We start from the raw sequence: 27,303 nt of genomic DNA, 5'->3' as shown, positions 1-27,303 counted from the left end.
TGCAATATGGTGACTAGTTAAAATTTTATTCTGTATTTGAAAATTGCTAAGACTATTCTCATCACCAGAAAAAAAATTGTAGCTGTGTGTGGTGATGGATGTCAACTTATTGTGGTGATCATATCACAGTAGATACAGATCATTATGTTGTATACCTGAAACTAATACAATGGTATATGTCAATTGTATCTCTGTAAATAAAAGGAAAAAAAGTAAAATTCCAGGTGAAGGAGGAAAATTTGCCATTTAAAAGTGTACAGTTCAGTGATTTTAAGTATATTCCAAAGTTGTGTGACTGTTAACCACTGTCTGATTTCAGAACATTTGCATCACTCCAGAAACGAAACCTATACCCTTTTGTAGTCCATTAGTTGTCACTGCATTCTCCTTCACTTCAGCCCCCAACATCTGTTAATCAGCTTTCTGTCTTCATGGATTTGCCTGTTCTGGACATTACATATAGGTGTGTTAGTGTTAGTCGCTTAGTTGTGTCCAACTCTTTGCAACCCCATGGACTGTAGCCCACCAGTATTCTCTGTCCCTGGAATTCTCCAGGCAAGAATACTGGATTAGGGAACCACTTTCCAGGGGATTGAACCTGGGTCTCTCCCAGGGTAGCCCCCAAAAGTAAAACTGTTAGTCATGTCTGCCTCTGTGACCCTATGGACCATAGCCTGCCAGGCTCCTCTTGTTCATGGAATTCTCCAGGCAATAATATTGGAGTGGGTAGCCATTGCTTTCTCCAGTGTATCTTCCTGACCCACGGATCGAACCTGGGTCTCCTGCATTGCAGGGAGATTATTTACCATCTGAGCCACCAGGGAAGCGCCTACATAAAGGTGGAATCGTTCAGTATGTAACCTTTAATGTCTGATGTCTTTCACTTAGCATAATCCATGCTCAGAGTTTATCCATGTTATAGCATGTTTTGTCACTTTATTCTTATCTGTGTCTGAATAATAATTCATTTTATTTATTCAATCATCAATTGATATTTGAAATGCTTATTTACTGTGTGGACATAATATTTTTAGCTTTTTGGGGTATATATATTTATACCCATGAGTGGAATTGCTGAATCATGGGGTAACTAATGTTTAACTTTTAGAGGAACTGCCATGCTATTTTCCATATTTTCTGTTTTACACTCAAACCAATATTTGAGGGTTCCAGTTTCTCCACACCCTTGCCAAAACTTGTGTATCTTCTTTGGAGAAATCTCTTCAAATTCTTTGCCCACCTAAAAAATTAGGTTTTTTATCTCTTTATTGTTGAGTTGTAAAAGTTGTGTAAATATTCTAGATAGTGTTTTCTTCCCACATATGTGCTTCGCAGATATTTTCACCCATTGCATGTCTTTTCTCTTTCTTGATTAGTATCCTTTGAAGCACAACAGTTTTGAATTTTGGTGAAGTCCAGTCTGTCTGTCTTTTGTTGCTCTGGTTTTTGGTATATCTAAGAAGCCATTGCCTAATTCAAAATGTGATCCACTTATAGGTACTTTTACTTCTGCAGTCCTTTTCTTGCCCTGTATCGCCTAGAATATTTACATATGTTCTTCTTTGATCCTAACATTCATTCTTGATCTTTTAACAGAGAGCAGATTAATTTAGCATTATCAGCAAATACACTGCAGTTTTTTTGATATGGGATGGTTTTGTGATATATTGGAATCCTAATTGTGAAGTCAGCTGTCCTTGTTACCAGAGTTGAAAGATTCCTGTAATATGTGTAGATATGCATATGTGATATAATATATCTAGGGTTTAGAGGAACCTTAGTAAGCACAAACCCACTCCAGTGCTCTTGCCTGGCAAATCCCATGGACGGAGGAGCCTGGTAGGCTGCAGTCCATGGGGTTGCTAGGAGTCAGACACGACTGAGCAACTTCACTTTGACTTCAGTTTCATGCACTGGAGAACGCAATGGCAGCCCACGCCAGCGTTCTTGCCTGGAGAATCCCAGGGACGGGGGAGCCTGATGGGCTGCCGTCTCTGGGGTCGCACAGAGTCGGACACGACTGAAGCGACTTAGCAGCAGCAGCAGTAGTAAGCACAAAATCAAGCATAGAGAGATGTGGGAAGTCGAGTTTAAACTTGAACTGTGGTAAAGGTGATTTATTTTGGTTTGGTTTCTTTCATGGTCATATCCTTAATATTGTTTTTAAACAGATCAATGGCATGTAGTTCGAATTATTTAAAACCCTTCTAGTTGTACTAAATCATCTAGGAAGAGAGAAAAATAAATTCATAAGAAGGAATTTCCTTTTAAAAAGAGAATGTGAAAACTCCATAAATTATATCTCTATACATACTGAAGTAAATACAGATAAATTGGTATGATATCTGGGATTTGCTTCAAAATTGGTGGTGGGAGGAATGACAATAGAATTGGCTATTTGGTAGAATTAATGGAACTGAATGAATGGTGTCCGTATGTAATTTTCATAATGGCTTCCCTGGTGACTCAGTGGTAAAGAATCCACCTGCCAGTGCAGGAGAGATGGCTTCCTGATCTGCCATGATCCACTGGATAAGGAAATGGCTACCCACTCCAGTACTCTTGCCTGAAGAATTCCATGGACAGAAGAGCCTGGCGGGCTACGGTCCATGGAGTCACAAAGAGTTGGACATGATTTAGCAACTGAACAATAACATTTTCATAATATATTTAAATTCTTTAAATAAAAACATAAAAAGATGCCCCCATAAACCTAATCTTTAGTTTCAGATCCAACTTCCAAATATTACCATATGGATTTCCTCTGATATTTCTAATTAAATTGGTCAGAAATGGAATCCATTGCCTTTATCTCCAGATTCCTGGTAGCTTCCTTGGTGGTTCAGACGGTAAAGACTCTGTCTGCAATGAGGGAGGCCCAGGTTCAATGCCTGGGTCAGGAAGATTCCCCTGGAGAAGGCAATGGTAACCCACTCCAGTATTCTTGCCTGAAGAATTCCATGGACAAGAGGAGCCTGGTGGGCTACAGTCTGGGGTCACAAAGAGTTGGACATGACTGAGTGACTAATACTTCACTAAATTGGTTGATGGAAGCACCATATACCTGGTTTTCTGAGATAGAAACTTCAGACATTGCCAACTTCCCTAATTCCTTGAAGATTTTTGCTCCTGTCACTCTCTCCTGTGCTCTTCCTATCATAGTATTTGGTAATTGCATCATTCATATATAGATGATCTTTCTAGTACCCTCTCCTCTTGGTTCTTTGAGCTTGTTTCCCCGTTCCCTCCCATCTCTTCGGTTCCCCTCTCTTCCTTCTAGTGATCTTGCCCTTTGCCTTAGCTCATCACGTTCCTGCCATCTCCATAATCTCAGTTTCAAGCATCCCAGTTTTCAGTCACCTTTCTGTCTTTCCAGCATATTCCCTCTTGTATCCTGACTCAACTAATCTTTTGACCCTGCCAACATGTATAATCCTACTACTTTTTTTATTGTTCCTATCTTTCCTTCATGTCCTCACTTAACTTTCTTACGAACACTCCCTTATATGTGTAACTTAAACCCCCTTGTCCTCTCTTTTGATTAGCAGAACCTCAAATCATTCCCTTATTTATGCTTGAAACCTCCTTCCCTTTCTAGATTGTTTGAAAATGACTGGAGGGGAAAAAAATCATAATTATGCTAACTGGTCACAATTTAAATTCATGATTCCCTTTGAATAAGCAATCATATCTCTAGTCCATTCATTCTTTCCTAGCTGATTTGTCATAAAACCGTTAGTGTTTATTTATTTACCCACACTCTGAACAGATGACCTCGCTTGCTATTTCAGCACTGAGAAATTCAAGCAATCAGGAAAGAACTTTTACAAACCTACCATCTGTCCAAGTACCGGGACTTGCACCTGTAAATCTTCCTTCCTTCCTTTGCCATGGATAAACTCTTTCCTACGCTTGTGCGCTAGATCCTATCTCCATTTACTTGCCCAAAATTACTACTTCATCAGTTCTTTGTGCTATATCATCATTATTTTCTTTTGCACTGAGTTATTTCCATCAACATATTGGACTGTTATTTTTCTCATCTGAAAAAATGGTGACTCTTAATCCCACTTTCACATTCAGGCATTGCTTTTATTTTACTTGATCTGTTAACAGCATTTGACACAGTTGACTCAGTCTCTCATCATTGAAATACCTTCTTAACTTGACTTTTAGGACTTTATTCTTTGGATTTTTATTTCTCAAACTCCCTGAAGCTGGAAAATCCAGCCAAGATTAAGGTGCTGGCCGATTGGATTCCTGGTAAGCGTCTTCTTTCTGTCTTGCCGGTGGCCGTCTTTTCACTGTGTCCTCATATGGTGGCGAGGGAACATCTCCATTTAACCCTTTGCAAAACCACACGTCCTCCTAATATGAGGACCCTGCCCTCGGACCTCATCTAACCTTAATTACCTTCCAAAGACACCATCTCCAAATACCATCTCACTGGGATTTAGAACTTCAGCATGTGAATTTGAAGGTGGGGCATGAGGACCACAATTCAGTCCATAGCAGAGGATCTATGGGCGACATTCTGAGTCTGGACCACTGTTTAAAACCACAGCAAGACAGGGTTGCACCAAGGAACACTTTTTTGTATAGTGGTCAAGAATGTGACTTTTAAAATTAAACTGGTTCATTTTCAGTGATGAGTAATTTAATAAAGGCTTGGCATTTTCAATTAAGCTTTCTATTATATCTGTAGCAGTTTTTAATGTTTAAGTTAGATACCGTTATTTGTCGTGGATAGGTATTTCCCACGTTCTCTTCTAGGGTTAGCGTGTATTGCTGTTTCTAGAGCCAGTAGCGAGTTTCTCTTCTAAGTGTTATAAGAATCATGTAAGATTTGCCTCCTAGTGGAATATTCAGATTGTTTAGCCTCTTTTTATCTGTGAGAGGTTTGGTGGTATTTTTGCTTTGGGGTTTTTGGCAGGGTGACAGGTGTTTTTTTGTTTTGTTTTTTTAAAGATTGTAAAGTTACCAGTCTGCTTGAGTCCGGTTGGTGTTCACGTTAGCACATCTGCAAAGCACTTATTGCACTCCATCACCTGAATTCAGACCTTAAATTCCCTAATGAAAGCTAGGAGTGTAGGTGAAAACTATAGGGATGGTCAAACATTTTGTAATGTTTTCAGCAGCTTTCTTAGTTATGTTTAAATCTGTTAATAAATACATGTACAAATCTACATTGCCTGGGTTACTGCTGTTGAAAACTGTTGAAAAACATCCCAGAAATCCCTAGCTCTTGTTAGAATGTAGTTAAGCATGAGAGAAGATGATGTGTATATGTAGATACAAAAAGTTCACAGACTGATGTAGCTATATTGGCATGGAATTCCCTTTTGAGTAAATTGGAATTTAAGCCAGGGAGCAATTAGGTAGCACTGCTCAATATATGCAGCAGATATCTGTGAAAGTAGTTCTTCACAGCTTTGGATTAGTGCTTGCTTCGGGAGCACATATCCTAAAAAATTTTGAACTATGCAACATGTTATTTTAACACTGCCACTTTTAAAACTTCACAAATCTTTTATTGTTATAAACAAATGAAGAATGATGTATTTTGGATATTCTGTCACCCATGCGAATGACATTTAATTAAAATGTATTGAGATTTATTTAGTTATTCAACATTAGTTAATATACTCTATGCCTTTATTTAATGCAGTTTTCCAAGTTCAGTTTTTATGTTTTCTTTATTAATGGTTTTGGACACTTTTTTAACCCTCTCTTCCCCCCAACCCCAAATATGCAGCGTAATGTTAGAAAACAGCAGTGATTTAATACTATTTAATGGGATCATGGACCCTTTGTGACATTTTTATTATTATCCTTATGGATAAAAATGGATGGAAATTTCCTAAACATCTGCACAGTGGGCTCTTCTAAATGATAATTTTACCCAAATTGTTAGTGTGCAGTGTGTTTCAAGCATTTCCATAAAAACCCAACAAGATTTGAAGTTACCCATCAGCCCAGAGAAACTGAGCAGTGTTGAATTTTCACATGCCTTTTCAAAAACAATGGACAGATAAGGTAAGATGTGCAAGTTTTGTAGTTTGTTTACAATATAAATGAGGTTTGTCCCATTTTTAAGTTGTATTTTCTTTATGAAAATTTTTAGCTGTACCATTCCCACTTTTCAAAGTGGCTTTGAAACACAAATTTCAAAATGTGGCTTTCAAAAAGTGGCTTTGGGTAACACAAATTTTGTTGGGTAAACACAATTTTGTGTTTAAAATTGTGTCAGAATTCCAGCTTTGTGTTTAAAGCCTAAAAAAGGAAATAAATGCTAGAACTTTTGAATTTAGTTATAAACAGTAACATCTTAAATGTGATAAACCACAACAGAAAGGTCTCTCTGTTTGGCAAAGTCACATTCCCCAGGGACTCACTAAACAGCAACAGCACTGTTAGCAGCATCAGCTGAGGCTTTGTTTGTGCCCTTCTCTAATGGCTCCTTGTTCCCCCAAAGCTGTTGAAGAAGGTGTGATGCTTACATAGTCCTCATTAAGGATTCTTTTCATCACTGCTTAGATTAGCTGACGAAACCTACATATCAGAGTTTGGGAGTTTGACTTCTACTGGATCTGCTATAATGATCCCTGAAAAATCACCAGGTTTTTTTTTTTCTGTCCTCATTTATTGGCTGGTGGCATCTAGGAATAGATTGACATGTACTGTTGGAGAGAATATAAATAATTTATCAATAGCTTTGCAGTAGCTGGCAAGATAAAACATAATGTATGGATATTTGCATTTAACATTTTTCTAAATAGTGCTCATAGTAACATCCTTTGATTGTCAAATCTAGTCTTTCTATTTTAAAGCAGCACTTTGGAAATCTCCATTTTTCCCAGTTTTTTCCCACTGAAATATCATCATGTTCCTGAAGGAGCATCCTTTTAATAAGTTGAAGAAAGGAATTGTATGTTTTAAAAGACAGCTTTAAAACAAACCTCCTTAGATAACAAAAGTTAATTAACATAATATGTTTTGCTATGATTCTACTTGAAAAGATGCACTCAGATTTGCATTCTACACTGGCACTGGTTCTTTTAGCTAAGCATACAGGTGATTTCTTTTACTGGAATCAATATTTTGTACAAAATTTAGAAATAATAAGAAACCTATTTAAGACAGATTTTAATCACATGATATGAGGCTTCAAATGTTTTGAATTTAATGTGTTTTAAGAAAATTTATCAGGATTCTCTTCTGGTAGGAACTGACTTGGAAGAAAGTGCTTCTTTCAAATATTTATTTACCAGCTACTTTGAATTGAGTAAGCATATGCATTTTACTCATCATTTGGAAACAATATTATGCCCAGCACTTGTTATGAATGTGTGATTTTATGATTCAGAGCAATATTTAATTTTTTGTTTTTCCTGGTATGGATATTTATACTGTAGTCCCTGCTTGCAGAGAGTAGAAATAGTTTCTATTACCATTTTTTGAAAAGTCAGTGTAAAAAAAAGAGCCTTTCAAATTATGCAGTGGTGTTCTATTGAAAACTGAGGAGGTTACTAGATGTTTTACCAAGAATAGATATACTGGAGAACTATTTATTTAAAATTATTAGCATATAAGCTAGATTTGTTTTCCTTTCATTTTCACATGAATGATCAGTGACTACTAGTTTATCTAAAATTTGTGTAAAATGTTTTAAAAATATTTTTAACTGATGATATTTATAAAGCATTGATTTTTGTCATGTTTTTAAATTTATCAAACTTTAAACAAACATAGATACTAACTTTTAAGGGTTTGTCAGTTGCCATTGTAAACCATCACCGTGCAAGTTTTATTTTTACTAATCATTTAGTTGTGTTATTCTTTCATGTTTCAGTTTTGAAATGTTTATTTGCATCTTACTACTTTAGAAATATGAAGAGGAAATTTCCCATAAACAGCTCAAAATGGACTGATAAAAGTGATGTTTGCTTGAAAGACTTGTTGCATGTATACTCATGTAATTAAACTCTGTAATTAGAAATAGAAAAAAAAGCATGGAGTTTTTAATCCTAGGTATGTCAAAAACAGCTGCAACTTTTTATTTTTAAAGCATGGGCTTGAATTATTGCTTTTTCATAATTTTCCTTACGTTCTACCACTGTATTATTTAATATATATGTATTTGTTAGCATTTTAAATATTCAGACATTTACATGCTTGTAATGATTTTTTATTAGTATTCTTGGATGTTTTATTTTAGCTCTTGCCTTCTGCATTTGCAACTAAATTATACTTTATATGCTAGACAAGGTTTATGCCAGCCTAATTGGTTGCTGGTATTTCTTAGCCTCACAGCTGCTGTGAATTCAGCTGTGAACTACATATAATAGGATCCTGTTTTCAAAGACCAAAAGGCAATTGTCAACATGTAAAACTTGTTTTTGACAAATATATGAGGTTTTATGGCAAATTAAATAACACTAATAGCAACCTTAAGTAACCATCTTAATTTTAAAGGTTAGAAAATCCTGAAATGTAGAATTCATATGTTATTTTTTCATCACTGGGTCAAAGGTGGCTTGAATTCAGGTGTTCTTCTGTTCATTTGCAGATTTTTTTCTTTTTTTAAAAATTATTTGTCTTCATATTTACTAACAGATTTTTGAAAATTGAGAGCTGAAAGTTGAGGCTTAAAATGATGTAAAGATATTTCTTAAAAGGAGCTAAACATAAAACTTTGAAATAAAAATTGCTAATTCAAAATATTTTCTATATTTACATTACTTGACTTAGTAAATATTATTTTATAAATTATTCTGACATCTATATTTGGGGTGAAATTTATATTTCTCTTAGGTTTAACCATATGAAATTGTCATTTTTGGGGTTAAAAATATGGACTGTTTTTTCCTTCTTATAGTTATGATAGTTCTTATGTGGTTTAATTATATTTAAAAATCTGTTAGTTCTCAATAGTAGAAACCAAGAAGATCTGTTTTTAAACAATACATTTATCTCCTGAGGTCAGTAATCTGTTTCTGAAAGTCAGATGTTTTGTATAGAAAATGCTGCTTGGGAATCTATTTGCCTTTATTATAAATAGGAAAAAAGTGTAGTGTTAATCATCAACTCAAACTAGGACTTCCTCGTGGCCCAGTGGTTAAGTCTCTGCACTTCAATGCAGGGGACGCGGGTTCTGTCCCTGATTGCAGAAACTAAGATTCCATTTGCCACGCAGTGCCATTTTAAAAAAAAAAGTAACTGACATTATAAATCCACCTGCATATAAACATTTAACAAACAATAAATAAGGGTACCAAATCCATTCAGTTCAGTTCAGTTGCTCAGTCGTGTCCGACTCTTTGCGACCCAAATCTATTACATACACAATAAAATCTTTTCTTCCATTATAATTGCTGTTTCCCTGTCCTTACTATTTCCTTTCAATATTTTCTTAAATGTTTGGGACCTCATTCAGCACTGGGCCAAACAAGGACTAAATAAATATAAAAGGCTGTGGAAATACATTTAGGACAAGCACACTGTGTCAGAAAGTAGCTGACACCGAGTATCATGCTTGTGTTTTGTATCACTTTGATACTTGGTGTGCTTTTTTATTGTGATTGTGACCATCTATCAGTTATATTTGGAATGTAACTCAGAACATTTCTTTGCACATTCTTGTTTAAAATGCAAATTGAGTTTTGGCATGTACAGATATAATTCTTTTCCTATTTAAACACTGGCCAAAATATCTTAGATTGAGAAATAATTTTTTGAAGTTTGGGTATTAAAAACCAAGAGGTGCTTTCATGGGAAAATGATTAGAAAGACATTTGCAGGATTTCCCTGTTTTTGTCAGAACTTTGCAACTATTTTTTTACTTCTCTGTCAACATGACATTTTCTAACTGTAATTTGTCTTTATAGGTAGGTTGAAGTAATGCTGAAAACTTTAAAATCTGTCTCTAGATTATCAAGTTTTAAAAGTAGTGTTTTGAAACTGTAAGAGTTATTAATTTATGTAATAGTATTGATTTTAATATTATAGTGTGAACTTAATAGGTTTCAAATCTAACTTTCATTTTCTGTGAATATGAAATACGACTTAAAGATGGATTGACACTTCTGGTCAAAATAGTAGAATAAAATTCATGTACTTGCATCCATATACCGCAGATATGAGAAAACCTTTAAAAAGACATAGCTGAGCTCAAGAACAAGGTATCACCATGGCAGAAATACTAAGGGATGAGTAAGGCTGAGCAGGTGGTGCTGGTGGTGGTGGTTTAGTCGCTAAGTTGTATCCAGCTCTTGTGACCCCATGGACTACATAAAGCCTGTCTGTGGGATTTCAGGCAAGGGTAGGTAGCTAAAGTTTGATTCTGAAGGATGGTGGGGGACCAAAAAAAAAGAATCAGAGTCAGGTTCACTGTTTGAAGACAAAGATTTGTGATTCCTCTTTAAAGATGCTGATAAAAAAAAAAAAATTCCTGGTGATTTGCTCCCCAGAGCTAGATTTAAAGGAAATTTTCCTCCAAGGGAGGCAGTCCAGTCTAATTAAGGTAGAAATACAAGGGTACTACTCAGCCACTGTGCACTGGCTAAATCAGACCAATTATTTGTGGCTTTATCTGTTCTGATTGGTGATGTATCTCACAGTAGGATTACTGAGAGTCAAAGGATCATAAAGAAAACTAGAAAATAGTTTGAACAATAACAAAAATACTACCTATGAAAATTTTTAAGATGTTGCTAAAGCTGCTCTTGGAGAGAAATGTGTAGCTTTATTTGCCTATAAAGAAAAAAAATGATAAAGATGAATGAACTAAACATCCACCTTAAGAATTTAAGAAAAAATACCTAAAATAAGTTGAAAGTAATAAATAAGGACTAAAAACAATAATTAAGTATTTAATAACATATAATAAAGGGGCTCAGCAAACAGAAGTGTTGTTCTTGGGAAAGATAAAATTGACAAATCTCAGATGATTTATCAAGGAAAAAAGTTGAGAAAAATAGGAATAAAAAGTGATTATCATTACTGTATGCCCCAAATGTGGAACCATAAAAATATAATTATCAAAACAATCAAGAATAGAAAACTACAGCAATCTTATATTAAGGAAATTGAGTCTTCTCACAAATAAAACCCTAAACCAAAGTGACTTTAACCAGTATCCACCAAACACTCAAGTTTCAAATAATTCTTGTTTTATACAAAGTATTCCAGAATAAGGTTGGGATGAGAAGGCAAAACTTCTGGCCAGTATTAAGCTTGATAAATGATGTAAAACAAAATATTCAGTGCAATTCTAATCAGAATCTTAACAGGTGGGGTTTTTATTGCTAATTTATTTATCTTTGGAACTTGACAAACTGATTCTAAAATTTATACAGATCTGCAAAAGTCTTAAGAAGACCCAAAGAAACTTGAAGAACAATAAGAATATCTGGTAAAATAAGCTCTTACTTTACCAGATAGCAAGATTTATTGCAAAGCTATAAGACAATGTAGTTTTGATCCAGGAGTAAAGAAATAGACTTGTGTGGATGCTTGGAATTTGATGGGTAGTTTTGCAGATAAGTAGAAGGAAGGGCTTTTCAGGAACCAGCACTGGAGAAATTTGTTTTTCATGGGGAAAAAATGAAAATTGTGTTACTATACCCAAAAATCAAAATAACAGTGGATTACAGCCTTGAATGTAAAAGGCTTTGTAAAACTTAAAAAAAAAAAAAATTTATTAGGGTGTAGTTGATTTACAATGTTGCATTTGTTTCTGCTCTATTGCAAAGTGTATCTGTTTTATATATATACATATTCTCTTTAGATTCTTTTCCCATATTGATCATTACAGAGTATTGAAAAGAATTCCATGTGAGTCCTATAAAACATTAGAAGAAAATATAAGAAACTTTCTTAATGACCTGAGTCTCAGGAAGAATTTTTTGACATAAAAAGCCATAATTGAGAAATATATATGTATATTTTTTGACTACATTGAAATTAAAACTCATCTAGTTCATCAAAAGACACATTAAAAAAGTGAAAAGATAAGCCACAGCATTGGAGGAAGTGTTTGTTACCCATGTAACAGAAGATTATCACCCAGGAAATATATAGCGAATTTCTGTAGAGAAGTAGTTTAAAAAAAATTTTTTTAAACACATGAATGGCCTGAATGCCAATGAACTCGAAATAGGCATAAGCTCATTAAGTTAGAGAAATTAGAACCACAGTGTGATATATTAAATCTGACAAATATTTTAAGTATTATTTTGAATATGAAGTAATTGGTAGTGGGATTACAAATCTTTACAGGTACAGCCACTATAAGAAACATAACACTAACTGGAAAAGCTGTAGATGTTTCTACTCTATATTTCTTCTCATTGTATGTTCAGAATACTTGTATATTTTTCTCAGTACACCTATGTAGGAATGCCTGCAGCACCAGTCCTAACAGTAGAACCATAAAAACAGACGTCCATCAACAGAATAAATTTTGGCATATTCATATATAGTGAAAATGAGTGGACATAAAGGGAGGCCTGGTGTGCTGCGGTTCATGGGGTCGCAGAGAGTCAGACACAACTGAGCAACTGAACTGAGTGAACAGTGACATAAGTGAATCTTGGGGAAAAGTGTTATGCAAAAGAAAGCCTTAAAAGTCGGGTCCATTTATGTACAGTTTAAAAATAGGCCAACTTTAGGTTGTTGTGTGTGTTACGTTTGTAAGTGAAAAAACTATAAAGAAAAGCCACAGTATGATTATCTCAGATATCAGAGTTTTGGTTACTTGAGTTGGAGGGGAAAGGGGGAGAAAGAAGGAGTTTCACTGGGGTGGGGGGTGGAGTAGGGGGATGTGAGGTTTCAAAGGTATTGATTCTTAACCTGGCTCATGCACAGGTGTTGCTCTATTATGTGTTAAAGTGTAGATGTGAGTGTGAGCTTAAAAGTTACAAGTTGATGGGGAATTAGAGTCAAATGACAATTTAGGATAGAGTATAGGAATATTTTCAAACCAGAGAAATGGGATGATCACATGGAGGGCCACATGGGAAGATTGTCACAGGTTCTAGAAAAGGTCTTTCTAATCTTGATTTGTCTGTGAGCTTGTGATTCTGTATCTGTAGTTGTCTTATTATTAACAGCAGTGCATGACTGTTAAGAACATAGACTTAGGATAAATTACATCATTGTTCCACCACTTCGTAGCATCATTTTCCCAGTCATCCAGGCTCAAATTTTCCTATAATACTTACACATTATTTATCACTAAATCGTGATTTTTTCCTTTTGAAAAATCTCATATATCTGTCCCTCTTTTTATTATGTAACACTTTTGTTTACAGGTGATTACCATTTAACTTTGGAAGAAATCGTAAATTTTTACTACAATAAAGTAAAATATTTGAGTATCTCAGCTGAGCCTTATATCAAAGAGACAAAAATATCTTCAAAGGCATTTTGGGAATTCAGTCTTAGAAATTTTTTTTCAAAGATATTATTTGGTAATAGTAATAAAGCCCCCCCATGCTGCATAGATGCTTCAGATATATCTAGTTATCTAATCCACTGACAAAAAGCAAACACTCAAGACTTCATTGGTTCATTCAGATCCAGTCTTTTTATTCATTTCTTATTGCTTCTTGTTGGATGAGTAAACGGAACTGTGGTAGAGATAAACCAACATTTTCTTAATTCTACCCTACTAAATATCTAGAGTTTAGTCTTAACTGGTGGATCAGCTGCTTTTGACTCGAGAATTTCTATACAGTCAGCAAAAACAAGACCAGGAACTGACTGTGGCTCAGATCATGAACTTCATTGCAAAATTCAGACTTAAATTGAAGAAAGTAGAGAAGACCGCTAGACCATTTAGTTATTACCTAAATCAAATCCCTTACGATTATACAGTGGAAGTAACAAATAGATTCAAGGATTAGATCTGATAGATAGATAGAGTGCCTGAAGAACTGTGGATGGAGGTTCGTAACATTGTGAGGCCATGATCAAAACCATCCCCCCAAAAAAGAAATGCAAAAAGGCAAAATGGTTGTCTAAGGAGGCCTTACAAATAGCTGAGAAAAGAAGAGAAGCTAAAGGCAAAGGAGAAAAGGAAAGATAGACCCATTTGAATACAGAGTTCCAAAGAATAGCAAAAGGGATAAGAAAGCCTTCCTAAGTGATCAATGCAAAGAAATAGAGGAAAACAATAGAATGGGAGAGACTAGAGATCTCTTCAAGAAAATTAGAAATACCAAGGAACATTTCGTGCAGATGAGTACAATAAAAGACAGAAACAGCATGGACCTAAACAGAAGTAGAAGATATTAAGAAGAGGTGGCAAGAATATACAGAAGAACTGTACAAAAAAACTCCACGAGCCAGATAATCACAATGGAGTGATCACTCACCTAGAGCCAGACATCCTGGAATGTGAAGTCAAGTGGGCCTTAGAAAGTATCACTACAAGCAAAGCTAGTGGAGATGATGGAATTCCAGCTGAGCTTTTTCAAATCTTAAAAGATAATGCTGTTAAAGTGCTGCACTCAACATGCCAGCAAATTTTGAAAACTCAGCAGTTGGCGGCAGGACTATTTTCAGGTCAGTTTTCATTCCAATCCCAAAGAAAGACAATGCCAAAGAATGTTCAGGCTACCACCCAGTTGCAGTCATCTCACACACTAGTAAAATAATGCTCAAAATTCTCCAAGCCAGGCTTCAGCAGTACAGGAACTGAGAACTTCCATATTTTCAAGCTGGATTTAGAAAAGGCAGGGGAACCAGAGATCAAATTGCCAATATCTGTTGGATCATCGAAAAAGCAAGAGAGTTCCAGAAAAATATCTGCTTTATTGACTGTGTGAAAGCCTTTGACTGTGTGGATCACAAGAAACTGTGGGAAAGAGATGGGAATATCAGACCATCTGACCTTCCTCCTGAGAAATCTGTATGCAGGTCAAGAAGCAACAGTGAGAAGTGGACATGGAACAACAGACTGGTTCCAAATAGGGAAAGGAGTACGTCAAGGCTGTATATTGTCACCCTGCTTATTTAACTTAAATGCAGAGTGCATCATATGAAATGCTGGACTGGATGAAGCACAAGCTGGAATCAAGATTGCCAGGAGAAATATCAGTTACCTCAGATATGCAGATAACACCACCCTTATGGCAGAAAGCGAAGAAGAACTTAAAGAGCCTCTTGATGAAAATGAAAAGGGGAGTGAAAAAGTTGGCTTAAAGCTCAACATTCAGAAAACTAAAATCGTGGCATCTGGTCCCATCACTTCATGGCAGATAGATGGGGAAACAGTGAAAACAGTAAGAGATTTTTTTTCTTGGGCTCCAAAATCACTGCAGATGGTGACTGGCACCATGAAATTAAAAGACACTTGCTACTTGGAAGAAAAGTTATTAAAAGGCAGAGACATTACTTTGCTAACAAGTGTCTGTCTAGTCAGAGCTCTAGTTTTTCCAGTAGTCATGTATGGATGTGAGAACTGGACTAAAAGAAGCTGAGTGCTGAAGAATTGATGCTTTTGAACTGTGGTGTTGGAGAAGACTCTTGAGAGTCCCTTGGACTGCAAGGAGATCCAACCAGTCCACTCTAAAGGAAATGTCCTGAATATTCATTGGAAGGACTGATGCTGAAGCTGAAACTCCAATACTTTGGCCACCTGATGCGAAGAACTGACTCACTAGAAATGACCCTGATGCTGGGAAAGATTGAAGGTGGGAGAAGGGGATGACAGAGGATGAGATGGTAGGATGGCATCACCGACTCAATGGACATGAATGAGTTTGAGTAAACTCCAGGAGTTGGTGATGGTCAGGGAAGCCTGGCATGCTGCAGTCCATTTGGTTGCAAAGAGACACAACTGAGCTGAACTGAACAGGAAGATTCCACATGCCAAGGGGCTACTAAGCCCAGGAGCTGCAGCTATTGAGCCTGCATGCCTAGAGCCCATGCTCTTCAACAAGAGAAGCCACCTCAACAAGAAGCGACCACAACTAGAGAGTAGCTTCCTCTTACCACAGCTAGAGAAAAGCCCATGTAGCAGCCAAGACCCAGCGCCGCACCCCTCAAAAAAGAATGATGCCTTTTGAAGCATTCACATGCTCTCCCCTATTCTCATTAGTGTGATAATTCTGTTGGGAATTACTTGGAGATCCCAATCTGTACTGCTCTTCAACAACCTCAAGCATAGCCTCTCCGTTTCCTGCTGGATGTTTTTCTTATGGTAGTTCAGTGCTCAGATACATCTTCTTTGGGGTCCTTTCCTATTGAAGAAATTGTTATCCATGTGTTATGATGACCTTTATAGCAATAGTCTTCTTGGCCCTACTAGTGGATATTATGGTTGGAGGCTGCTAAAGGTGATGGGTGGGGGAAGAGTGGCTGCTGGGTCTCAGCCTCCTGCTCATGTTAGAGAGATGGTGATAAATTCGGGGCTTGATGGAAGCCGTGGTAGCTCCTCTTAGGGGAACTTCTTCTGGTTCAGGGAGTACATTTAGCTGATAGCCTCAACTATTAATATCTTTAAGGCTCCTTAGCTTTTGAGCTGAGGCCTTCATGTTTGGAGGCCTTTACGTCCTGGGAAACCTCCGTCTAGTGACTGGGTATGGCGTGAGTACTAGAGCATTTCCATTTTGGCCCTCTGTGGGACTCCTTTAATGGTCAGTCTTTGCTCTGGAGCTCCCTGAAGGGCTGGCCAAGACTGTCAGATCTGCCTCATGATCTGAGACTTTCTTTGCTCAATCCTGCTTTATGTCCCCTTTCTTTTATAGGTTGCAGATAATGCATCACAGTCTGAAAGTTTTCCATGACCAGTCCTGTTTCCTTCTCCTTTTGTCTTTTACAGTAAACCTTTTGTTCTCATAACTATCTCAACATCTGCTTCCCAGAGGACCCAACTGACATATACTATTAGTACTGGTTATTTACCTAATTTCTGTCCAAATCAAATTTCAGTGAGTGTTATCTAATTTCCCTAAAAAGCTTCTCCCTTGAATCCTCTCAGTATTTTCCAGTTCATCATTTCCCTCCACTCCCAATACTTGCTTTCCTAATGTCCACTTAATCTGAATAAATGACACCACTATTTATTCAGTTGCTTTTACTTTTGTCTTCACATTTTAGTTCTTGACCCATTTAGAACTTTTTGAGGGGAGGGAAAATAACTGTGAGACAGAGATCAGTCAGCAAAACTGGAGAATTACGGTAGTCAGGGATGAATGAGGTCACAGAGGTGGGGAGGGGTCAGATCCTATAGGGCTTTGTTTCAGGACATTTAAGGCCATTGGAAGTACTTTGGCTCTTACTCTGTGTGAGATGGGAGCCACTGGAAGGTCTTGAGCAAAGGAATAGTCTGACTTGGTTTTTACCAGGAATGTTTAGAAAGAATAGGCAGTAGAAGAGAGAGAGTAGTTGGGAGAGAATTGCCGTAATCCAAGATTAAGGCCTTGGTGACTTATACCAAGGTGATTGCAGTGGAATTGGTGAGAAATGATACTATCTGGGTAAAACTCAGGCCAACATCATTTTATTTAAAAAGAAAAAAAAAACTCTAGGAGTTTCTGGGTACACAGTGAGCGTTGAGGATCTGTGCTACAGTTTATAAATGTTTCCAGGGGTATTTGGAATTTAAGCCACACAGTCATCTTCCTTGTCAGCTTAGTTTTAGGAGAGTAGAGAAACATAGTGATAATAGCAAGTGCTTTTGCATGTGACTGAGGTTCAAATATGTGCCAACTAATAGCTGTGTGACTGTGAGCCTCAGTATCTTCATTTTAAAGAAAGAAATCTCTACTTCAAAGATATGTTTGTAATGTTAAATGAACCAGTGTAGATTTTAAATGAGCCAATCTTTGATGTATGTGTGCTTACAAAGTAGTAGGTTAAAGGTCTAACCTATCATATTGGTAAAAATATTTTAAATTGATAATGCTCAGTGTTGATGAGGATATAGAATAGGCCCCATTGTTGGTGGGAATATAGAGACCAATTTTCAAATAACTATCAAAATTTCAGTTTCCTTAACCCAGTCTGCTTCTAGAAATTTAGAAATCTAGGATGAAAACATTCATACTATCTACTTATACTCAGTGTAACATGTTTTAATGGCAAACAATTGGAAACAGTTTAAATTCTTCTTAGTAAAAGAATAAATTATGATGTTTTCTTTTATAGAATGCTTATGAAGTTGTTAAAATTAATATTGATCCATAATGCTGTTGTGGAAAGATTCCAATATATATTTTAGTTTTTTAAAAAGCACCAATATACTGCTCACAGTATATACTTAAATTTTCAATATTTGAAATTTTAACAAGATTATATGTATTCACTTAATTTTTATATGTGCCCACATATAAAATAACTAGACTTTTTTGACTCAGAATCCTTTTCCTAATAATTTCTAAACAATTTGATCAATTGTACAGGGAATGATAGTGAAATTTAAGTTAAAAGTATTTTGTATCTATATAGAATTAAAAATTGCTTCATGAATTTTTGTTATGTGTTCTTCAGGATCATTGTTGGCTCACAGTAAGGACACTTTAATGATTCAAACTGTTGTAACAGTATAAAATTTCAGGCATTCCATGCCACGTGTAACCATTTATCACATATGCTGAAAATAAAACTTTCAGTCTAATTTCTTGAGTTCTTGGTCTTGACAAGTGGCAAATTCATTTATGGTTCCATAGACAAAGTTCATTCCCCAGTCCCAAGAATCTTGCAGATCCCTCGTATCATAGTCTTTTAAACTTGTAAATTATAAAATTATTTTTGACAGTGTTTAGGGATACCATAATTTGTAGCATTTTAAAAGTGTATATTTTATTCCCACTTAGGCCGAATACATCAAGCAATGGTAACATCTTTAAATGAAGATAATGAAAGTGTAACTGTTGAGTGGATAGAAAATGGAGATACAAAAGGCAAAGAGGTATGTTCATTAGGTTAAATTTTATTTCTAGTCTTAAAATCAAGATTCCAAATATGAAACAAAACAGAAAACTGTATAGTTTAATATAGTGCATGTATCTGCTATCATTCTTTGAAAAACTTTCAAAGTGATTAAAAAGTTGCACTCAAAGAAAGGTAGATACCTCCTGCATATCTCATGTAATTAGACATATAATCAGACCACAAAGTACTACTTTAAGAGAGATTCTTTTAAATAAATATATGTTGGTTGTAATTCTAGGTAATTTAATTTTTAAGGTAATATCATTAATTAGACTGAAATTGTTTAACATTTATCCTTTATGTATAAATTTATTTGAAAATGAAAGATTGTCTAAATTCACTCTGAAAATATCTGCATTTTTAAAAACAGATTGACCTGGAGAGCATTTTTTCACTTAACCCTGACCTTGTACCAGATGAAGAAATTGAGCCCAGTCCAGAGACACCCCCACCTCCAACATCCTCAGCCAAAGTAAACAAAATTGTAAAGGTTAGTGATACAATTTCAGAGCAGGGTGTGTGTGTGTGTATTCTTGTTTGAAATTCGACTGTGAAGAGTATGTATTTGTTTGCTTTTAGAAAAACCTTAATTCTTTCTGCCATCTACATGTATATGTACACACACATACTTTAAAGGATTGAAAAATTATCTAATTCACAATTCTAGATCCTAGAAATTTCATGACTGGTTAGGATTTTTCCTAAGACTAGTAGTTTATTAGAAGACATTGGTCAAAATCTTTGCTTGTTAGTGTTTGTTGAGTGAATACATATGATTTTGATAAAAAAAAGATTAGTTTCTTTTTCATAATAAATTCCCATTTTAGTAGTCTTTTCAGATAGTAATTCTGCTGTTTAGATTTATTTTTTTAAATGAGATGACAGTTTAACTATTTCTGTATTATCTGTGAAGATAAATTTTAAAGCCATGCTATGCCCCTCCTAACAGTTAAAAATATATGTGATTTTTAAATTATTTTAAAGTAATTCCTCTTCTCTATTGAAATGTCTCAATGCTAAAACTTTGTATCAAAATACAACTTTTAAAAAATCAGATAGTCCCTGACAGTTGTTAAATCTGCAATTCTTTGTGTTCAAAAATTTTCACTACATTGTTGATTTTATCTTATACAAAGATTAATAAGATTTTAGCCCTGTAGGAGCTCTCTGTCTTACATGGAAGACATTCATAGGCACCCACGTATAATATGATAGAAACTCAACAATATCAGCAAAATTCTGATATGAACAATACTCTGCTTTTATGAACATAAGACATTTTCAATTCATATAATTTCAGCATATTGAGAATCACTGCTTAGAGATCCCCCTTAGAATTACTCCCTTGTAAATGGACTGTTTTTCATATTTGGCTTCACAGCCTTGAAGGGTCTTCATAGTTCATCTTTCTTGATATGTCCTTAGCAGCCTTTGCTGTATATTAGAATCACCTGGAAATTTTTCAGAATACACTGATTCCTAACCCCACTCCTAGAGATTCAGTTTTACTTTATCTAAAGAATAGCCCTAGCATCAATATTCTTTTAATAGTAGCCATCTGATTTGATGTGCAGTTAGCATTGAAACTCACGGCATTATTTGGTATCTTTATTTTAGATGAAAAAAGTAAAGTCTTGGTAAATAAATAGTAGGACCAAAAACTTGCAAGTCTAATGAAACCTTTTATTGAAAACCAACAGTGTATTTCATAGTATTTTGATGGTTCAGTTTAACAATGAGCTGTACATTGCCTAAAAATTCTGTTTTGTTACTTACCCCTGACATCCAAAGGTGAAATTTTGGCAGGATAGCATGATGATTAAAAAACACACACTTTAATGAAATTATTTAATCTATTTTTGCTTCAGTTTCCTCATCTATGAATCCAGAATAGCAATAATAGTGACCTCATAGGGTTGTTGTGAAGATTAAATGAATTAATACATAGGAAGCCCTTAGAACAGTACCTGGCTCATTTTAATTCCTGCCTGTTTTGGGACAGTGGCAGGATATTTAAATAAACTTGAATATTGATGGCATTACTGCTAATTTATTATAAGATAATTTTAGCTTTTCTCCATTTATTTTTTCCCTTTTTTCCATTTAGTTTTGTATTATTGTATGTCTATATTTTTGTTTAATTAAAGGAAGCTGATTATGATAGATGTATATATGAGGAATAAAGAGAGAAAGTAAAATGAATGTTTTCTCTATTATAGAATCGACGGACTGTGGCTTCTATTAAGAATGAGCCTCCTCCAAGAGATAATAGAGGTAAAATTTTATGTACTAATTTTGCCTATGGCCCTACCAAGGTAAATCAGAAGTAAGTATTACCCCTGGTGGTGTTATTTATTTAAACTTTACATGGCTAATTTTTAAGATTGGTATCTTCTTGATTTCCCAAGACAATAATGTCAGTGATATCTAAAAAATGATTTGTAAAGGTATATGATAATTGTGAAACTCCATGTTATGTGCACTTTTGATTCATCTTATTTACTCAGTCATTTTTCAGATTTGAAGAGAGTATTATGAGAAAGAAAGGAATGGGGAAGTAGTCAGTTGATTTAACAAGGGTAAATTTATCATTGACATTTTTACATAATTTTCTGGCTAACAGACTTTTTAAAAGTATCATGGGTAACTAAAGACAAGTTGAATAGGGACTCTCATATGTTTTCAGCTGAGTGATGTAAAGCACAGTTAATTCTTTTCTGCTCTTCAGAATGGTCCTTTCTAATAGTGATGTTTCCTTGTATGTACAGATGATGAGACAGGACAGCCATAGGTATTAGGGGAGATGTTCAAGATAGAGGGAAAGCCCCACACTCTCAGCATTATTCTTTGAGTCTTGTGAAAATATACATTTCTTTGTAAAATGTGATGTTTATATTTAACTCAATATTGTTTTTTCCACTTTTGTAACATCCACAGTGGGAAATTCTCTGTTGAAGATTTGTGTGTTTGAGGAGCAGAGTGGGATTTAAAATACAAAGAGGGTTGAAATACTTTTACATTGTTACTTTCTATATGTCTGAATTGTTTGAGTTTTTCGAAATGAGAGTGCATATAAAATCTATATTTTGCCCACTTTTAAAAAAAATGATTATTTAAAATCAAGCTTGGCTTTGGTTTTTATATAAATTATTCAGATTGAGTTTTATGGCTACAATTACATTGGTAACACCTAAGTCTGTACATGTTATTTTGAATACCTTTCAGCTTGTCAGTGTACTGAACAGAATTGATTATTACATATATTTAAAAATTGTGTTTCCCTTTCAGTGGTTGGTTCTGCACGTGCACGGCCTAGTCAGCTTCCTGAACAGTCTTCCTCTGCACAACAGAATGGTAGTGTTTCAGATATATCTCCAGTTCAAGCTGCAAAAAAGGAATTTGGACCCCCTTGTATGTAAATCATGTATCAAGGATTCAGTCATTTAAGTCATACATGTAACTTCTCTTGGTCAACTTTTTAAGTCCCCAGATTGCAAGCTTAATCACGGGTTTTATTTTTACCATTGTGGAAAATTTTTGCTGTTGTTAGTCTGTTAATGGGGTTTTTTAATGTATATTTCAGAAGAAAAAAATTTATAAATATAAAACTGTAACAATGTTTCAGTTGCTTTAAAACTTAAAATTCTGGCCAGATGATCTTGACAGATGTTACAGAAGAAATATGCTCCTTTATCCTTATCAGTTCAAAGATCTTTAATTCTAAACCAAGAGATGACATGTGGCAGTATGTTAGAGTCACTTTTCATGACTCTTACTCGTATTTTGTCCTGTTCCTAGTTGTGTTAAAGCAGCTCATAAGTAAGTTCACATATTTGTCCTGGGCATGTTTTGTCACTGTGTACCTTTTTTTGGATGTATGTGGTAAAATTACATTGATACATAAATTTTTTCTTTATAAGTACAGTACTCTAAAAAGAAAACTATGCTTCTACAGCTCATCTCTTTCTTCTAGCACGTAGAAAATCTAATTGTGTGAAAGAGGTAGAGAAATTGCAAGAAAAACGAGAAAAAAGGAGACTGCAACAGCAAGAACTTAGAGAAAAAAGAGCCCAGGTTTGTAACGAAAACATATTTTGTTTATGCACCAACCAGATTTTACTGTGTCAGTGAAGGTGATTGGCTTATGAAAAAATAACTCTTTCAAAGATTTCAATATAGTTCCTTAGATTGGCATTGAGGAATAATATAAACTCTTGAGAAAATAAGTTATTAACAGATTTTTTTTTTTACTACATAAATTTCTCGTTTAGTTGGTAGGTCTTAGTCCTGAAGCTTTTTCATTTTGAATAGTAAGCCATTGTGCTGCATAATTCTAATAGATTTATAACATCAAGAATAATAGGATTTTAGGTTTTTTAAAAGGACTAAAAATGCATTCTGAAAGTACCAGTTAAAGTGTATGGTTATACTATAAATGTTACTATTGTTTTTCCATGGTTAATAAATTGAACATATCATAATGAGAGAGTGGAAATTTGTTGTATGTTGATTTATGCTAGATCTTGAGAGTGTAGCTCTGTCATGCCCCTCTTCTCATGTTTCCTTTAGATGGTTAGCAAAATTTTACCAACAATGAAAACTGCGTGGAGGACTGGTCTTTTATCTCTCTACAAGTCTTCACATTTTTTACTGTTGTACAAATAATTCCTCCATTGTGCTTATATTGTAACTATTATAATTCTCAGAACTCGTTTCCTGTAATGAAATATCAGGATTGTTTCCTTATTTAGGAGTATGTTCAAGTGCCCTTAATCATAAAGATGTTGTGTTGTGGAATCAATATAATATTCAACCTGAATAAATCAGCTTATATCTGAAAGTGACCTGAGAATGACCAGTTGGGTTTTGAAATAAATGATGCTGATATCTACTGATACTTAGCACAGATGCCACCTGGTGTCTCCTGTGGGTACTTCATAATATTTTTATCTGTGAACTCTTTATAAAATTGTACTTCTCAATTGATATAGTTGGTGTTATTTCCCAAAACGTTAATTGAAAGTATGTTACATTAACAGTTTTGAAACTGAGTTGCACTCAAAGCAAATCTGCAATGAAATACATGGGGAAAAAAACTGACTTAAAATATTTAATAATTTATACTCATGGCCTGGCTAGGAAAGGCTGTTAGCTATTGCTATTTGTATCTTAATCTGAATTTTCTCAGTTTTGAAGCAAAAAAGTAAATTGCTGTTAGCATTCAATAATTTGAATTTTAAAGATTTTAAAAATTGTCTTGGCTTCCAGTTCCTTTAAATCCTATATCCTGTTGATTTGGAACTGTTTTATACCATGCCTTAGTTTTTTTTTAAGAGACTCAGTAAAAATAGGAAATGAATATAAGTGAATCCAGAGTTCTATTTTCCTGAAACATTGAATTAGGAATTGGAAATAAGAATCTGATTAAATGCATTTTTCTAAGAATTTCAGCTTTTCTAGAATTCTTTTTTGATGTTTAGGATGAGTAGTGTTTCTCTTGCTCAGTTTTCTAGGACAATTAAGGTATGTGTATAACATTTGAAATAAGACAAGGGTGGGTTTAATAAGCAATATTTGGCTTGGAGTTAACAGATTGCACGTAGATTAACAGAATTGTGTTTTTAAAATAAAAGTAATTTCTGGGCAGTTACTGATCTTGAACTCTGAAACTATATCACATCTCTGGTTTGGGTTTGGGCTTGGCTATTACTAGTGACACAATTTATTATGTTAATTTTAATTTTCAAACCATGTATAAATGCAACAAATGCTACTTTATTGTAATTATAATAAATGATGAATTCTCTGTCTTACAGGATGTTGATGCTACAAACCCAAATTATGAAATTATGTGTATGATCAGAGACTTTAGAGGCAGTTTGGATTATAGACCATTAACAACAGCAGATCCTGTAAGATTCTTTGTAAATGATTGCTCTGAAACTTTTTATGCTGTGAATAAAAATATGTTTGAAATCCCTAAATTAATATTGTACTTAGATTTAGCTGTGTAACTTTTTCCTCTTTTTATGGGTGTTCCTTCTCCATATTTTAAGAAGAAAATCAAGAAACCATTGAGAATTCCCTGCTGATGCAATGGTTAGGACTCCAAGCTGAAGGCCTGGGTTCAGTCCCTGGTCAGGAAGCTAAGATCCCACAAGCAACTCAGTGCAGCCAAAAAAAGAGGAAGAAACTTTGTACATTTACCCATAATTCCCATAATTGCTATATTAGACATGCTTCTCTCAGAGATACCCAGTTCACAGCAAAGCCTTCAAGTCCTTGGTGGTTGTTCGGTCACTAAATTGTGTCTGACTCTTTGCGACCCCATGGACTGCAGCACACCTGGCTTCCCTGTCCTCCACTATATCCCGAAGTTTGCTCAAGTTTAAATAAAAACTTAATTAGTAGTAAGTGGGAATGATGGTGGGATCAATAGCCCAAGCCAAGAGGAAATAACTTGGAATTGTGATAAATGATGGTCAGAAAGCACATGGGTCTTCTGACATCCTTGACTGTAGCTCTGCCCTAAGAAGGGCTTTGCTAAGCAACCATCACTTACACTTTCATCTCAGTTCCAAGTTTATTTCCTCTTGGCTTGGGCTGTAGATCCCACCATCATTTCAACTTACTGCTAATTAATTTTTTATTTTTAAATAAATGTCATTTTGGCTTTTACAGTAAGTAATAATTATTGAGGAATGCTGTAAACCAAAACTCTAGTGCTTAAAAAATGTCTTATTATGCATTCCTTTCCTATTAAAGAATGAGAATTTACTAGACAGGGAATACTTTTGTAATTTGTATTTGTGAAAAATAATACATCTGACCTAGCATACATGGAATGTATTGGGTACACAAAATACATTTATGTTAGGCAGATGTATTATATATGATTTAATAGTAGTTCATAACATCTGAGCTCGTGTATTTTAGTTCTTGTTGCCCCTCCATTGTTTAAGTGACATCTGAGCTCAGACTTTACAGTAGTGTTTGCAGAACTTTTTCTGAAAAGGGCCTGATATTTTTGGCTTTGTGAACCATATTTTCTGTGTTACAACTTCTCAATTCTGACTTTGTAGTATGAAAAGCAGCCATAGACAATACGTAAATGAATGGGTATGGCTGTTTCAGTAAAACTTCACTAGTGACTTGGGTTAGGCTTTTAGGCCATACTTTGCAAATTTCTACTTTATATCAAATATCATTACAAGACAGATATTGGGATCATAAGTTTTATGAAAAAATATTTATGTCTAATTAATTGGCACATTATGAAATTGTCCAAGTTATTTTGCCTAATAATCTTCTGATAATCCTGTTTCTTGTCTATAGCTAGTTATCTTTGCCAACAACTTTCCCTCCAGTTCAGTCTGATAGGAAATTTTACTTTTATTGTATACAGCCCATCTTGACATGAATAAGGTGGCTTCTTAATGTGAACCTGTTGCAATCAAGAGGAGTAGTGATGTCTGCAAAGTTATTTTCTAGAGGTTTACCAAATGACAAAATCAGCAAGTTTCCATTATACTTTGAATTTTTTAAATAATTGTGTCTGATGACTCTTAAAATTAGTGTATTATATATCCTATTTTTGCTGTGTATAAATTTCTAAAACCTTAGAAATATTGCATAATTAACTTTTCAGTGTTTTATAATTCACCAATAATAACTAGAAAACTTATTTCTAGATTGATGAACATAGGATATGTGTTTGTGTAAGAAAACGACCACTCAATAAAAAAGGTATGTTTGTTGAGTTCTAATCAAAGGTCAGTTTTTTTTCTGTTTGCGGTTTATTTTGATAGTAGCAGAAATCAAATTGATTTGGAAGAGTTAAATGTAAATCATTTGTATATAAACGTTAGGCAGATTTCTGTGGTTAGGGCTCTTGATGTGTTATTGCTGTAAGACTCTGCCTTTCCTGGCTTTATGGAAATCTTTGTTTTTTTTTAAACTTTGTTGTTGAAATAGTCTATTTGAATGGCATATTTATGGGATAGTTATATTTACAGGGTTATACTACTTTTATCTAAATTCTTACTAAAAATAATTTTTGTTCAGTAACTCAAATGATGTGAAAATTACTGGCCGTTGATTTTGTTATTTATTCTTTTAGAAACTCAAATGAAAGATCTTGATGTAATCACAATCCCTAGTAAAGATGTTGTGATGGTACATGAACCAAAACAAAAAGTAGATTTAACAAGGTACCTAGAAAACCAAACATTTCGTTTTGATTATGCCTTTGATGACTCAGCTCCTAATGAAATGGTTTACAGGTAGGTAAATTTGTTGTAAATCATAATTTGTTCTTGTTCTATGTTCAGGGTGTTTACCACCACCCTGAAACTTATATTG

General features: G+C 34.7%; 1 protein-coding gene across 8 annotated transcripts in view; it reads left to right on the top strand.

The window, feature by feature from the left end:
* The window catches only part of KIF2A (kinesin family member 2A), a 71,771-nt gene that overhangs the window by 19,951 nt on the left and 24,517 nt on the right, over positions 1-27,303 (top strand). For 2 of the 8 annotated variants that reach the window (XM_015101286.3, XM_015101283.3), the window contains exons 2-9: positions 18,825-18,919; positions 19,313-19,432; positions 21,162-21,216; positions 22,231-22,296; positions 22,916-23,016; positions 24,759-24,854; positions 26,634-26,688; positions 27,062-27,224. In XM_015101286.3, coding sequence (XP_014956772.1) covers positions 18,825-18,919; positions 19,313-19,432; positions 21,162-21,216; positions 22,231-22,296; positions 22,916-23,016; positions 24,759-24,854; positions 26,634-26,688; positions 27,062-27,224 — 751 coding nt within the window. Of the gene's footprint in view, positions 1-18,824; positions 18,920-19,312; positions 19,433-21,161; positions 21,217-22,230; positions 22,354-22,897; positions 23,017-24,758; positions 24,855-26,633; positions 26,689-27,061; positions 27,225-27,303 lie in introns of all 8 variants that reach the window. The other 6 variants (XM_060400406.1, XM_042233760.1, XM_015101285.3 and 3 more) reach the window with 3 other exon arrangements.

The sequence above is a fragment of the Ovis aries genome, chromosome 16, assembly GCF_016772045.2.
Source record: "Ovis aries strain OAR_USU_Benz2616 breed Rambouillet chromosome 16, ARS-UI_Ramb_v3.0, whole genome shotgun sequence".
NCBI lineage: Eukaryota > Metazoa > Chordata > Mammalia > Artiodactyla > Bovidae > Ovis > Ovis aries.
The sequence above is the reverse complement of the archived record's forward strand: the minus strand, read 5'-3'. Positions and strand labels throughout refer to the sequence as shown.